General features: G+C 37.1%; 1 protein-coding gene across 1 annotated transcript in view; it reads left to right on the top strand.

The window, feature by feature from the left end:
* Positions 1-386: 386 nt before the first annotated feature.
* Positions 387-13,107, top strand: part of LOC138147510 (cell surface glycoprotein CD200 receptor 2-like) — a 20,597-nt gene continuing 7,876 nt past the window's right edge. Inside the window, exons 1-4 of the mRNA XM_069070025.1 lie at positions 387-715; positions 9,689-9,769; positions 10,517-10,834; positions 10,944-11,195. Of these exons, the coding sequence (XP_068926126.1) occupies positions 625-715; positions 9,689-9,769; positions 10,517-10,834; positions 10,944-11,195 (742 nt within the window). The 5' untranslated portion in view covers positions 387-624. The remainder of the gene's footprint in view (positions 716-9,688; positions 9,770-10,516; positions 10,835-10,943; positions 11,196-13,107) is intronic.

The raw sequence follows: 13,107 nt of genomic DNA, 5'->3' as shown, positions 1-13,107 counted from the left end.
TTGTTCTGATTCTTCTTTCACAACATGACTAATGTGGAAATATGTTCAATACCATCAAACATATATAGCCTATATCAGTTGTTTACCATCCTGGTGAGGGGTTTGTGGAGAGGAGAAGAGTGGGGAGAGAGGGTGGAAAAAATTTTAGAACTCAAAATTTTATAAAAGTGAATGTTAAAAACTATCTTTACATGTAATAGGAAAAAATAAAATACTATTAAGGGGGAAAAACAAAGTTAAATTTGTAAAACTATGTTATTCAAAAAAATTCAGTCCAGATATTTATTGCAAAATTTAGCTTATCACAGAAGAACAGATGAAACAAAAGCAACAGGAAGTCTAAACCAATCTCCCCCTTCTATCTTCAGCCAATGACTTAGTCTACTAGATTTACTATTCTAATGAGTCACTAAATGAAATCTCTATCCCAACTTGCAAATCAGCCAGAAAACAAAGAGAAGTGAATAAAAAAGGATATATTGATCCAGAGGAAGAAAGTCTATAGAAATACAGAACTCAAGTATGGAACTCTGAGAAGACTGATCCTTTTCAAGAACAAAGGTTGGACAACAATCTGGGAAGATAAGGTCAACTAACCAAACTTAGAGTGAAATATAGGCGTGGATGGCTTGGAAGGGAAAGACAATTCAAATGGCCTCTTTTGTAAAGGCTTCTATTTTTAGACTACTGATCATCACCATGCTCATAGCAGCTGGTAAGTTCAATGTACTGGAGAAAGCTCTGATATTCATTATAATATCAATTATTTTTTGTATATGAAAGTGACACTACTTAATCCTTTCAAAATATACTTGGAATTGCAATTCTAATAGTAGTGATGGACCTGAACTACTGTTTTCACATCTCTCTTGGTCTACCTTTTGACAAATGGCACTCCTTTATAACAAAACTTGCCAGGATTAAGAGTTCAGTCTTTAGAAAAGAGCAAAACGATGTGGCCCTCTGTTATTCCCATTATTAAGATGAGTAAACTGAGATGCACTAATGCTGAAGTAGCAAAAGAAATAAAAATGTCCCCCACCTTCTCTGATCAGGGGATCATGTGGTAGTTCTGCCTCAGTTGGGATGCAACATGTGAAAAAGTCAAGTGAAATCTGGGGGATATAAGGTGCAATTTACTTCAACTATTTGAATGTAAGGGATATAAATATTGAATGTAAGGTCTATAAATAAGGTGTTTATCAATCAAAAAGAACTTGCACATCTATCCCTAATCTCTTTGCTTAGTTTTAGTTCCACATTTTCAACACTCTCCTACATATTTTCACTTAGTTGTGCTTAACTTCAAACCCAACATGTCTAGAAATGAACTCATCATTTTCCATCCCAAACTTACTTCCCTTCTTCACTTCTCTGCTTTTGCAAATAATTCTATTAGTCACTCAGGCTCAAAACTTCTATTAATTTCTCTTGTCCTCTATATCCAGTCTGTCAGTTAATTTTTTAAAAATAAGATTTTTAAGGTAAGTTTTTATTGATATCTTCTGTATTTTATATCATAATAGTTATCCCTAGTATCCTGTCCCTTCCCAAATATTATTTTGAAGAGAGAAAAAATCAGCACAATTGATTATTACATTGAAAAAGTGAAGAAACATAGGCAATGTATAATGCCTTTGAACCTTCTATCTTCATGAAGGAGTGAATTGGAGGTGTCCCTTCACATCTTCATTTAAGTCTTGCTTGTTCTTTATAATTTTGTTACAATTACTTTTTGAAGTGTAGGCATTCTTTTCATTAATATTAGTAATTATTGCATATATTGTTTTCTTGATGTTGCTTACTTTATTCTCTATCAGTTCTTATAGAACTTTTCATACTTCTCTGAATTCAGTACCTAAATAATTTTTTTTTACAGCAGAGGGACATTCAATTATGTGCACATATCACAATTTGTTAAGCCATTCCCCAATAGATGGGTGTCTATTTTGTTTCTAATTCTTAGCTACCAAAAAAAGTGCTACTATAAATATTTTGTAGTATATAGGGACTTTTTTTCCTTATGAATAGTTTACTTGGGTTGTAAGCCCAGCATATGATTCTCTGGTTCAAAGGGTATGGACATGTTAGTCACTTTATTTGCATAATTCCAAATTGCTCTCCAAAATGATCATACCATTTCACAACTCTTAGCAATGTAGTAGTGTGTCTATCATTCCACAATCCCTCTAACGTATACTATTTGTAATTTTTTGACCAATTTGCAGGATATCAGGCAAAACCTCAGGGTTGTTTTGATTTGAATTTCTTTGATTATTTGTAATTTGGAGCATTCTTTCGTATGACTGTGAATACTTTGCAATTCATTTCCTTTGACAATTTATCTATTGGAGAATGACTAATGGCTTTTGATATGTATACATATATGTACATATATAGAAATTATTTACATATCTTGGGTATATAAGCCTTATCAGAGAAATTTGATGCAAAGAGTTTTTCCATTTGACCTCTTCCCTTTTTATTCTAGATACATTACTTTTGTCTATACAGAAGTTTTCAGTTTCATATAATCAAAGTTGTCTATTTTATCTTTTGTAATTGTCTCTGTTTTTTGTTTGGTTAAGAATCCATTTCCTACCCTGTGAAAATATATAATCTGGTTGGTACAGAACAGTATTATTATTTTTGTTTGTTTAATAGTCTTTTAAGATTATTTTATTTTTAATTTATGGAATAAAACAAACATTTCCATAAGATAGTATCATAAAAATGATTGCACATGAAACTGCAAATCTATTATGTACAACTTGTTCATCCTTTTAAATATATAATAAAGTTATCATGTAAATTTCTTTTTATTCCCCTTCCTCCCTGGTGGTGGGGAGCTTACCATTAGACATAAATATGTATGCATGTATCTATACACACATATACCATGTTTCCCCGATAATAAGACCTATCCCGAAAATAAGCCCTCCCCTTACTGTGTAAGATTCCTCTAAAATAAGCCCTCCCCCAAAAATAAGCCCTATTGAGATTGCTACTGTAGTGAAGGTGATCCCCTGCGCTACATGCTACATTACAGTACCCTCTGTATGCACTGTGTCCTCCCCCCCACGGGTGAAACGCACGCTGCGCTCTGAGCTGCATCCAATCAGAGCTGCAGCAGTGAGCGCGTCATCCTGTTCTTCCCCAGTGATTTGCTTGCTGGCGCCATTGAGAGCAGTGCCACAGAGGAGAGCTGAGGCAGGACAACATAAGCCCTCCCCTGAAAATAAGCCCTCTGGTGTTTTTCTTTCCAAAAAAATTAATAAGACAGTGTCTTATTATCGGGGAAACACGGTATGTATATGTATATGTGTGTATAAAATCATTCTCTTCATACTTCTATTTATCAGTTCTTTCTCTAGATACAGATAGCACCTTCCTTCATATGTCCTTTATAATTAATTTGGGTATTTATAGTAGTAAAAATGACTTATTTGCCCAAAGTTGTTCTTAAAACAATATTGCTGTTAGTTACAATGCTGTCTTCGTTCTGCTCATTTTGCTTTTTATAATTTCATACCAGTCTACTTGTGTTTTTCTAAGATCATTGAGCTCATCATTTCTTATAGCACAGTAGTATTCCATCACAATCACACCACAACATGTTCATCCATTCCTTAATTGATGGACAATTCCACAGTTTCTCATTCTTTGCCACAATAAAGAAAGCTGCTATAAATATTTTAGAACATATAGTTCTTTCCCTTTTCCCCTAACCATCTTTGGAAATAGATCTAGCAGTGGTATTGCTGGGTCAAAATGATACAGGCAGTTTAATAACTCTTTAGGCATAGTTCCAGATTACTCTCCAAATGTTTGGGGTGAGTTCACAATTCCACCAACAATGAACTAATGTCCCAATTTTTCCACACCCACTCCAACATTTGCTGCTTTCTCCTTCAGTCATTTTAGCTAATCAGAATAGGTGTAAAATGATAACTCATGGTTGTTTTGATTTGCACTTCTCTAATCAATAATGATTTAGAGCATTTTTTCATATGGCTACAAAATGCTTTGATTTCTCCATTAAAAAACTGCCTGTTCATATACTTTGACCATTAATCAATTGGGGAATGACTCATATAGATTTTAAAAAATTTTATATATTTTATTTTTGATTAATTAATTAATTTTAGTCTTCAACATTCATTTCCACAAGATTTTGAGCTCTAAATTTTCTCCTCATTTCTCTCCTCCCTCCACCCCATGACAGTGTGCATTTTGATTACCCCTTTCCCAGGTCTGCCCTCCCCTCTCTTACCCCTCTCCTCCTTCCCCTCACTTGCTTGTAGGGCAAGATAGAATTCTATACCCCACTGCCTGTACATCTTATTTCCCAGTTGAATGTAGAAACTATTTTTAATATTTGTTTTTTAAACTTTGAATTCCAAATTTTCTCCCTTCTTCCCTCCCCACCTACCCTCATTGAGAAGGCAAGCAATTCAATATAGGTTATATATTTGTAGTTATGCAAAAACCTTCTATAATAATCATGTTGTGAAAGACTAACTATATCCCTCCATCCTATCCTGTCCCCCATTTATTCTATTCTCTCTTTTGACCTTTTCCCTCTTCAAAAGTGTTTGCTTCCAACCACCCCCTCCTCTAATCTACCCTCCCGTCTATCATCTCCCCTCTTATCTCCTTCCCCCTATTTTACTGCAGGGTAAGATACCCAGTTGAATATGTATGTTATTTCCTCCTTAAGCTAAGTCTGATGAGAGTAAAGTTCACTCATTCCCTCTCCCCTCTCCCCTTTTCCTCTTTATTGTGAAAGCTTTTTCTGATCTCTTTCATGTGAGATAATTTACCCCATTCTATATCTCCCTTTCTCCTCCCAATATATTCCTCTTTCATCCCCTAAATTTGTTTTTTAGATATCCTTCCTTCATATTCAACTCACCCTGTACCCTCTGTATATACATCTACACATATATATGCACACACGTGTATGTATGTATATGTATATATACAGATGTATATGTATATATGCATATATATGTATGTGTACACATACACACACACCCCTACATACATACATACATATATTCCCTCCAACTACCCTAACACTGAGAAAGGTCTCATGAATTACAAATATCACCTTTCCATGTAAGAATGTAGACAGTTCAACTTTAATAAATCCCTTAAGAGTTCTCTTTCCTGCTTACCTTTTCATGCTTCTCTTGATTCTTGTATTTGAAAGTTAAATTTTCTATTCAGTTCTGGTCTTTTCATTAAAAATACTTGAAAGTCCTCTTTTTATTGAATATCCATTTTTCCCCCCTGAAGTATTATACTCAGTTTTTCTGGGCAGGTGATTCTTGGTTTTAATCCTAGCTCCTTTGATCTCTTGAGTATCATATTCCAAGCTCTTTGATCCCTTAATGTAGAAGCTACTGGATCTTGTGTTATCCTGATGGTGTTTCCACAATACTTGAATTATTTCTTTCTGGCTGTTTGCAATATTTTCTCTTTGACCTGGGAATTAATGGTAAGGGAATTTGAAGATATTCCCTGCCCCTTAATATGCCTAGGGAATTTGAAGATATTTCCAGACCCTTAATGGGCATCAAGTAGAACCCAACAACAGTAAGGGCTTGATTGGGGGGAGGCTTATTTTTCGGGAAGGCCCACACCTTTTTTGTTACTTTGCAATTAGGCAGTGGGTCCCAAAGATTTGACCCTGAAGAAGGGTGTATGTATACTCTGAGGTTGGGTTTTGCTTTGGGGCTCACTTATGGGAAGAGTTGTGTAATTTGGCCAGATGAGGCTCTGGGTAACCGCTGAGACCCCTGGCTTTGAAATCCCAGATGTTGGTGCATCTCTCTCTGGTAACTAACTATGCATGAATGTAAAGGTCAGATAGCTAGAAGCCCTGTCTGTTGGTCTGTTGAATTGTGTTATTTTTGGTCTGTATTTTTTTGTCTGCTTGTAATTTCTGTTTGTATTTTCTGAAGTTTAAAGTGCTGACTCTTCCCCCTGAACTAAGTGAATTCACACACACACACACACATACACACAGATATATAATGAAGGATTGTTGACCTCTTTTAAGTTGCTTTCCTTTAGTAAAGCAGATCAAATAACCTGTGCTAGCACCCCTCTTGGGAATGCCAGGGTGCTTGCTATTACTTGCTATTTGGCAACAATATTCCTAAGAGTTTTCCTTTTGGGATATCTTTCAAGAAGTGATTGGTGAATTCTTTCCATTTTTATTTTCCCCTATGGTTCTAGAATGTCAGGGTAGTTTTCCTTGATAATTTCTTGAAAGATGATGTCTGGGCTTTTTTTTTGATCATGGCTTTCAGGTAGCCTAGCAATTTTAAAATTATCTCTCCTGGATCTGTTCTCCAGTCAGATTTTTTTTTCAATGAGATTATTTCACCTTGTCTTCTATTTTTTCATTCTTTTTGTTTTGTTTTATAATTTTTTGATTGCTCATAAAGTCATTAGCTTCAATTTGCTCTATTCTAATTTTTAAGGAATTATTTTCTTCAGTGAGCTTTTGGATCCCCTTTTCCAATTTGACCAATTCTGCTTTTTAAAGCATTCTTCTCCTCACTGGCTTTTGGACTTCTTTTGCCATTTTGGTTAGTCTATCTTTTAAGGTGTTATTTTCTTTGATATTTTTGGGGGGTTTCCTTTAGCAAGCTGTTGACTTATTTTTCATGATTTTCTTGCATCACTCTCATTTCTCTTCCCAATTTTCTTCTACTTCTCTCACTTGGTCTCCAAAATCTTTTTGAGTTCTTCCATGGCCTGCAAACAATTCATATTTTTCTTGGAGGATTTTGATGTAGATGCTTTGACTTTGTTGTCTTCATCTGGTTGTGTTTTGATTGTCTCTGTTGCCAAAATAAGGTTTTATCATCTGAGTTTTTTTACATTGTTTGCTCATTTTCCCAGTGAAATACTTAACTTTCTAACTCTTTGCTAAAGTAGGACTTTGCTTCCAGTGTGTAGGGTGTCCTGTCCCAAACTTTAGTGTTTTGTGCAGCTGTTCTCAGAGATACTTCTAGGGGCCTGTAAATTTTCAGTTCTTCCAAGGTGGTATGATCAAAGGAGAGGTGTTCATTCCTTTCCTGGTCTGTGCTCTGGTCTGTGAGTGACCACAAGCACTCTTTTCTGCCTTGGAACTGTGAGGAGGATTCCCTCTCCACTGAACCACAAGCTCCACCATACCAGCATTCCTCCTCACCCCAGGACCACCCCAGGACTATGACCCAGATCTGAGCAGGGCAAAACAAGAGAATCTTGCCTCAGTGACAGCAAAGTGATCCTAGCAATCCCCCTCTGATCAGTCACTAGATCCCCACACCATCTGTGTGCCGGGAGCTCTGGAAGCATCCACTTAGGCCATGTCCTCTCTCACCCAGGTCTGACAGTGTTTTCCCATTGACCTTTTATGCTTCCTTTGGTGTTTGTGGGCTGAAAGTCTGGAAATCACCACAGCTGCCTGTGGCTCAGTCCCCTAATGCTTGCTCCAATCCTGTCTATGCTGGTGTGGTTCAAGCTGGATTGTGCTCTGCTGGCAGCCTGCTGCATTAGAACCTTCCAGGCTATCTTGGAGTGGAGATTTGTTTCACTATGTCATTTTGTGGATTCTGCAGCTCAAGAATTGGTTTAGAGTAATTTTTTTTTACAGGTATCAGGAAGGGGTTAGGGGAGAACTCAAGTAAGTTCCTGCTTTTATTCTACCATCGTGGCTCTACCTCTCCCCCCATATTCTTGTAGATTTTACCAAGTTCTTTATATATTTGAGATATAAGACATTTATTGTCTATAAAATTTCCCCCCTAATTTTCTACTTTCCTTCTGATCCTGGCTGTATTTGTTTTATTTGTATAAAAACTTTTAAAATTTAATGTAATAGAAATTACCCATTTTACAATATAACTCTGCTCTCTCTCTCTCTTGTTTTAGTAGTATTCAGTCCTCCTTCTGTGCTCCATTTATATGAGATAATTTTCCCCATTCTTCTTCTTCCTTATTTCTTCCAAGTCATCTGCCTTTCTCATTCTTTCATTCTTCTTTTGAAATTAACCCAATATAATAGAATCACATTCATACCCTCTAAGTAGACTCTCTCTAACAGCCCTAATGATATAATCTTAAGGTATTACATGTATCATCTTGTCATATGGGAATGTAAATAGTTTTACTTTGTTAACTCTTATGATTTTTCCGTCATATTTATCTTTTTATGCTTCTATTGAGTCTTGTGTTTGAATGCTGAATTTTCTTTTTTGCTATGTTCTTTTAATCGGTAATGCTTGAAAGTTCTCTGTTTCATTAAATATCATTCCCTGACCGCCACCATAGGGTTGTACTCAGTTTTGCTGAATAGATTATTCTTTATTATAATCCTAGCTCCTTTGCCTTCTGAAATATCACATTTCAATCTCTCTACTCCTTTAATATGGTAGCTGCTAAATCTTGTGTCATCCTGACTTGGTTCCATGGTATTTGAATCTTTTTTTTTTTTTATGATTGCTTTCAGTTATTTTCTCCTTGACCTGAGAGTTCTCTCTTTTGAATGGAATACTCCTAGGAGTTTTCATTTTGGTATTTCTTTCAGGAAATGGCTGGTGGGTTCTTTCAATTTTTCCTTTGCTCTCCGGTTCTAAGATGTCTCGGCAGTTTTCCTTTATAATTTCTTAAAATGTGGTGTCAAGGCTCTTTTTTCATTTTTTTCTTCCTGACTTTCAGGAAGTCCAATGACTTTTAAATTATCTCTTTGATTGATTTTCCAGGTCAGTTGTTTTTCCTATGAGAAATTTCACATTTTATTTTTTTTAGTCTTTTGACTTTGTTTTATTGTTTCTTGATGTTTAATAGAGTCATAAGCTTTTACTCAGCCGATTCTAATCTTTAAGGATTTATTTTCTTCAGTGAAGTTTTATACTTCATTTACCATTTGATAACTTCTATCAGGGAGAACTCTTTCACAGGATGATTAAGACATAGAAGTGTCTCTTTGTACTTTGATAGTGCTTCAACATATAATAGACTTTCTGTTATGGAAAAATCATTTGAGAGGGTATCAACTTCCCTTCCCCCAAAACTCATTTTGATATTTATATTAAGTGATCATTTAATGAATACTTAAGTTCACAGAGTTGGGAGGTAGAAAGAAGCAAGGTGTTGTTGTCTTGGCACAGCTTTGAACTGGGAGAAGCAACTTTGGATTGCCTTGTTTTTCTCTCACTAGTTTTTTTATTTGCATTTATATAAATGAATTGAATTTTAAAGTAAAGAGGGAGACATGATGACAGGACAGGTCACATTTTGTGGACTTTGGGATGTTTCCTAAGGTCAGTGTTCATGTTTTCATGAGAATATTGGCAGTTATATTTCAAAAATATTAAACAAATTATGAAACCATTATTTATTTATTTTTTTTACTCAAGGATGATGTATCAATGTGTATTTTCCACTCTTTTTTTTTTTTTGGTCACTGTAGTTTTTAAATACATTTGCTGAAATGAATTGAATTTAAAAGTAAAAGGGCAATTGAAGGCACATTTTGTGGGCTTTGAAATGTTTCTTAGGGCTATATCTCTGCTTTCCATTACCTCATTGGCAACTACATTCCAAAATTAGTCTGAAGATTATGAAAGTAAAAGTGCTTTTTTAAATGAAGAAGATATATCGATGTGTATTTCTCCCCTTTCAGAATATGAAAGCACACCAGCAGTGACTGAAGTTCCACCAAACAACAGACCAACTGGACAGGTGTTACACCAATTGCACAATGGTAACGTTCTTTCCTCAGTATTTATGGTTGTGAGGTTCACACATAGGTAGTGCAGGCCTTCAACACTGCAGGGCCCCGTGTCCCTTCTCTTCTCCAGGAGACCCTATTCTGCTGCTCTCCTGGGCCCATTGTCTCTGCTGGAGGATGGGGCACTCACTTTGTCTTCCTGATTCTATTCCTCTTCATAGCTCAACTCTCAGCTACCTAGGCTACTTTTCCTTGAAAGTGCTTCTTTCCCTCTCTTTTCCATGCCTGTGTCTGCTGGACATGGTGTTTCCTATTGTGCAATTAACTGATGCAAGACTCCAAAGCTTGGGAGGTTGGGTTGGGAGGGGGAATTTCTCTCTTCTCCACTTCCTTCTTCCTTCTTCCACCCCTTCCTCCTCTCTCTCCCCTGGCATGGTTAATCTTCATCTAGCTAATGACCAGCTAGCTGCCCTTCTCACTCTATCAGGGAGAACTCCTGGAGGAAGGTTAATAGTGTCTGAACATGCCTTTGCACTTCCTTTAATGCCTTAGCACCTCATTACCTGATCTATGAACTATGCTGAGAGAAATTCATTTAGTAGGGTCTCAAGACCTCCCTCTACCACAAGTCATTTTGGGATTTTCTTAAGTGTTCATTCCATGAATGTGTAATTTCACAGAGCTGGGAGTCAGATCAGGATCAAGTATCACCTCAAACAGGCTGTGGTGGGAGTGGCTGCTCCAGAAAAGTCATTATGATTCTCTTGTTTTTATGTCCAGTTACCAGTTCAAAGTCTGTAGAGGTGAATGCCAAGACTACCCTCTCTTGCTTCACTCACCCAGTAAAGGATCTTGTAATGATAAGGTGGCAAATATTCCTCAGAGACAGAACTCCCTGTATCATAGCTTACAGAGAAGACAAGAAGGAAACCATGGAGACAAACTGCTCTGGTGAAGGAGTCACCTGGGAATCTAAACCTGAGTGGAACCACACACTTCATATACATCCAGTGACCACTGCTAATGATGGATATTATAAATGTGTTTTTGTGACACCTGCTGGGAATTTCCAAACTGCCTACCACCTCAGTGTGTTAGGTAAGGAACAGCTTCTGTCAGGCTATTGTGGGTAACCAGAGCCAGGACTGGATAACAGGTAGCTTGCTCAGAACCATCAACTCTCTCTAAATCTCTTCATCTTCTGTAGTGCCTCCTGTAGTAACCCTGTCTGAGGAAGGAAATGGCACCATTGCATGCAAGGCTGCTGCTGGGAAGCCGGCTGCCCAGATCTCCTGGGCCCCAAAGGGAGACTGCTTCACTGTGAATGAAACTCATGATGACAGGACAGTGACTGTGAAAAGCACCTGTACCTGGGATGACTCCAGTGAGTCTACTGTCACCTGCTTCATTTCCCATTTGACTGGAAACAAGAGTCTGTTCACGGAACATCAATCCCATCGTAAGTAGCATTTCTCTCTTATACTGTATTTGATTCACTATTCACTCTTCCAGAGAAGTAATATTATGAGAGAAAAGTGGTGTTCTAAGAGGCATAAGAATTTTACATTTAAAGCTGCCTCAAAATCAAACAACAGATGACTGGACACAGAACCAAGATATTCTTGTACATATTTTGGAAGGAATCTTTTCTTCTTTTTCATTCCTCTGCCAGTGATGGTTGGTTTTAGCCCCTATTCATCCCTCTTTGACAGGTAATTTAAAAGGAACTCATTTAACCAGGGTTCCCTCACCCTCACCCAATGTCTTGGATGGTGTAATAAATACAGACCTCAATTAAAGCAGAGCAATATGAACTTCTGGTATCACTAAGATGCTATGGGTTGTGACTCATAAATGAATTAGAGAAGTGGAAGGATACACATATACACAGATATATATTAAAAGAAACCATCAAATAATCATGTGTTAAGTGTCTACTAAATGCTAGACACTAGGAACTTGAGATATAAAGACAAAAGTAAAACCATTCCTCCCCTCAAATAGTTTACACTCTAAGAGGAGGCCACATGTTTACAGGTGTACATAGATGTCTATATGTGTGTGTATGTATATACAAAGCCTATATAAAGCAAATATCAGATAACATTGGAGAGGAAGCCATTAGCAACCAGGGAAGAAGAAAGGAATATTAGGAAAGACTTCTTGCCCAAGGTCGAAGTTGAGCAGAGTCCTGAATGAATCCATGGATTCCAAATGGCAGAGATGAAGAGGGAAAGCTTCTCAGACACAGGGTATAGCCAACGAAAAGCATGGAGAGGGGAGATGAAGTCTCATGGGTGAGTAGTTAAGTGTGACTGGACTATGAATGTATGAAAGGAAGCAATGTATAAGAAAGCTGGAAAGATAGGATTGGGCTAGGTCATGAAAGCTTTAAATGACAAATAGAGGAGTTTACATTTGATCCTGGAGGTAATGAGCAACGACTGGATCTGATTGGAGGGGCTTACCTGGTCAAATCTTCACTTTGGAAAAGAATTTTAGTACCTGTATAGGGGATGGATAGGAGTAGGGAGAGGCTTGAGTCAGTGAGACTAATAAGGAGACTATTTCATTAGTCCAAGTAAGAGGTTATGACAGTGTGAACTAGGGTGGTGCCAGTGTGAGGAGAGAAGCATGCAAGAGAGGTTGTGTAGAAAGGAACAAGATTTAACAGTAGACGGGCTATGTGGAGTGAATGAGAGTAAACATTTGAAGATGACAGATTAGATGGAAAGCACATAAGTATTGCATTTTCAATTAAGAAGAAATACATGTCTGTGGAAAACAGTATTTGGAAAACAGGGAGGAATAAGCAAAATTACTATCATGGAAGGACTATATTACAGATTACCTAGTCAGATACAGGAAATGACTGATCACTTCCTTTTATAGGTTACTATCAGAGACAATATAGGACTAGAGTCTTCAATATATGTAGATATCTTATAAAGTTTCTTTCTTGCTAAAAACAATAGATGCTTAAATTGTTCTGCTAATCATTTCATCTTTCAAAAGGCAGAGAGATCAACAAAAGGAACAATTATCTAGTTCAGACCAATGTGGAAGAAGTGTTTGATATAGTAGAAATGCCAGAAACAAAGGGTCATTCTCTTTGTGTCTGGAGTTTGTTCTTCTCTATAATTCAGTACGCAATTACTTAGGTCACTTTTCCTTGAAAGTGTTTCCTGTATCTCCCCTTTCTAAGGCTGTGACTGCCGGGTGTGGTGTCACCTAATGGTCATTAGCTCTGTAGCAAAACTCCATAGCTTGGAATGAATGCAGGGATGAGAAAGGAAACTTCTCCTTCCTCCTTCTTGCACCCCTTCTTCCTCTCTCTCTCTCTCTCTCTCTCTCTCTCTCTCTCTCTCTCT

This window comes from Petaurus breviceps, unplaced genomic scaffold (assembly GCF_028583685.1).
Source record: "Petaurus breviceps papuanus isolate PSGF00001 unplaced genomic scaffold, PetGlider_PUasm1.0 90792, whole genome shotgun sequence".
NCBI lineage: Eukaryota > Metazoa > Chordata > Mammalia > Diprotodontia > Petauridae > Petaurus > Petaurus breviceps.
The sequence above is the reverse complement of the archived record's forward strand: the minus strand, read 5'-3'. Positions and strand labels throughout refer to the sequence as shown.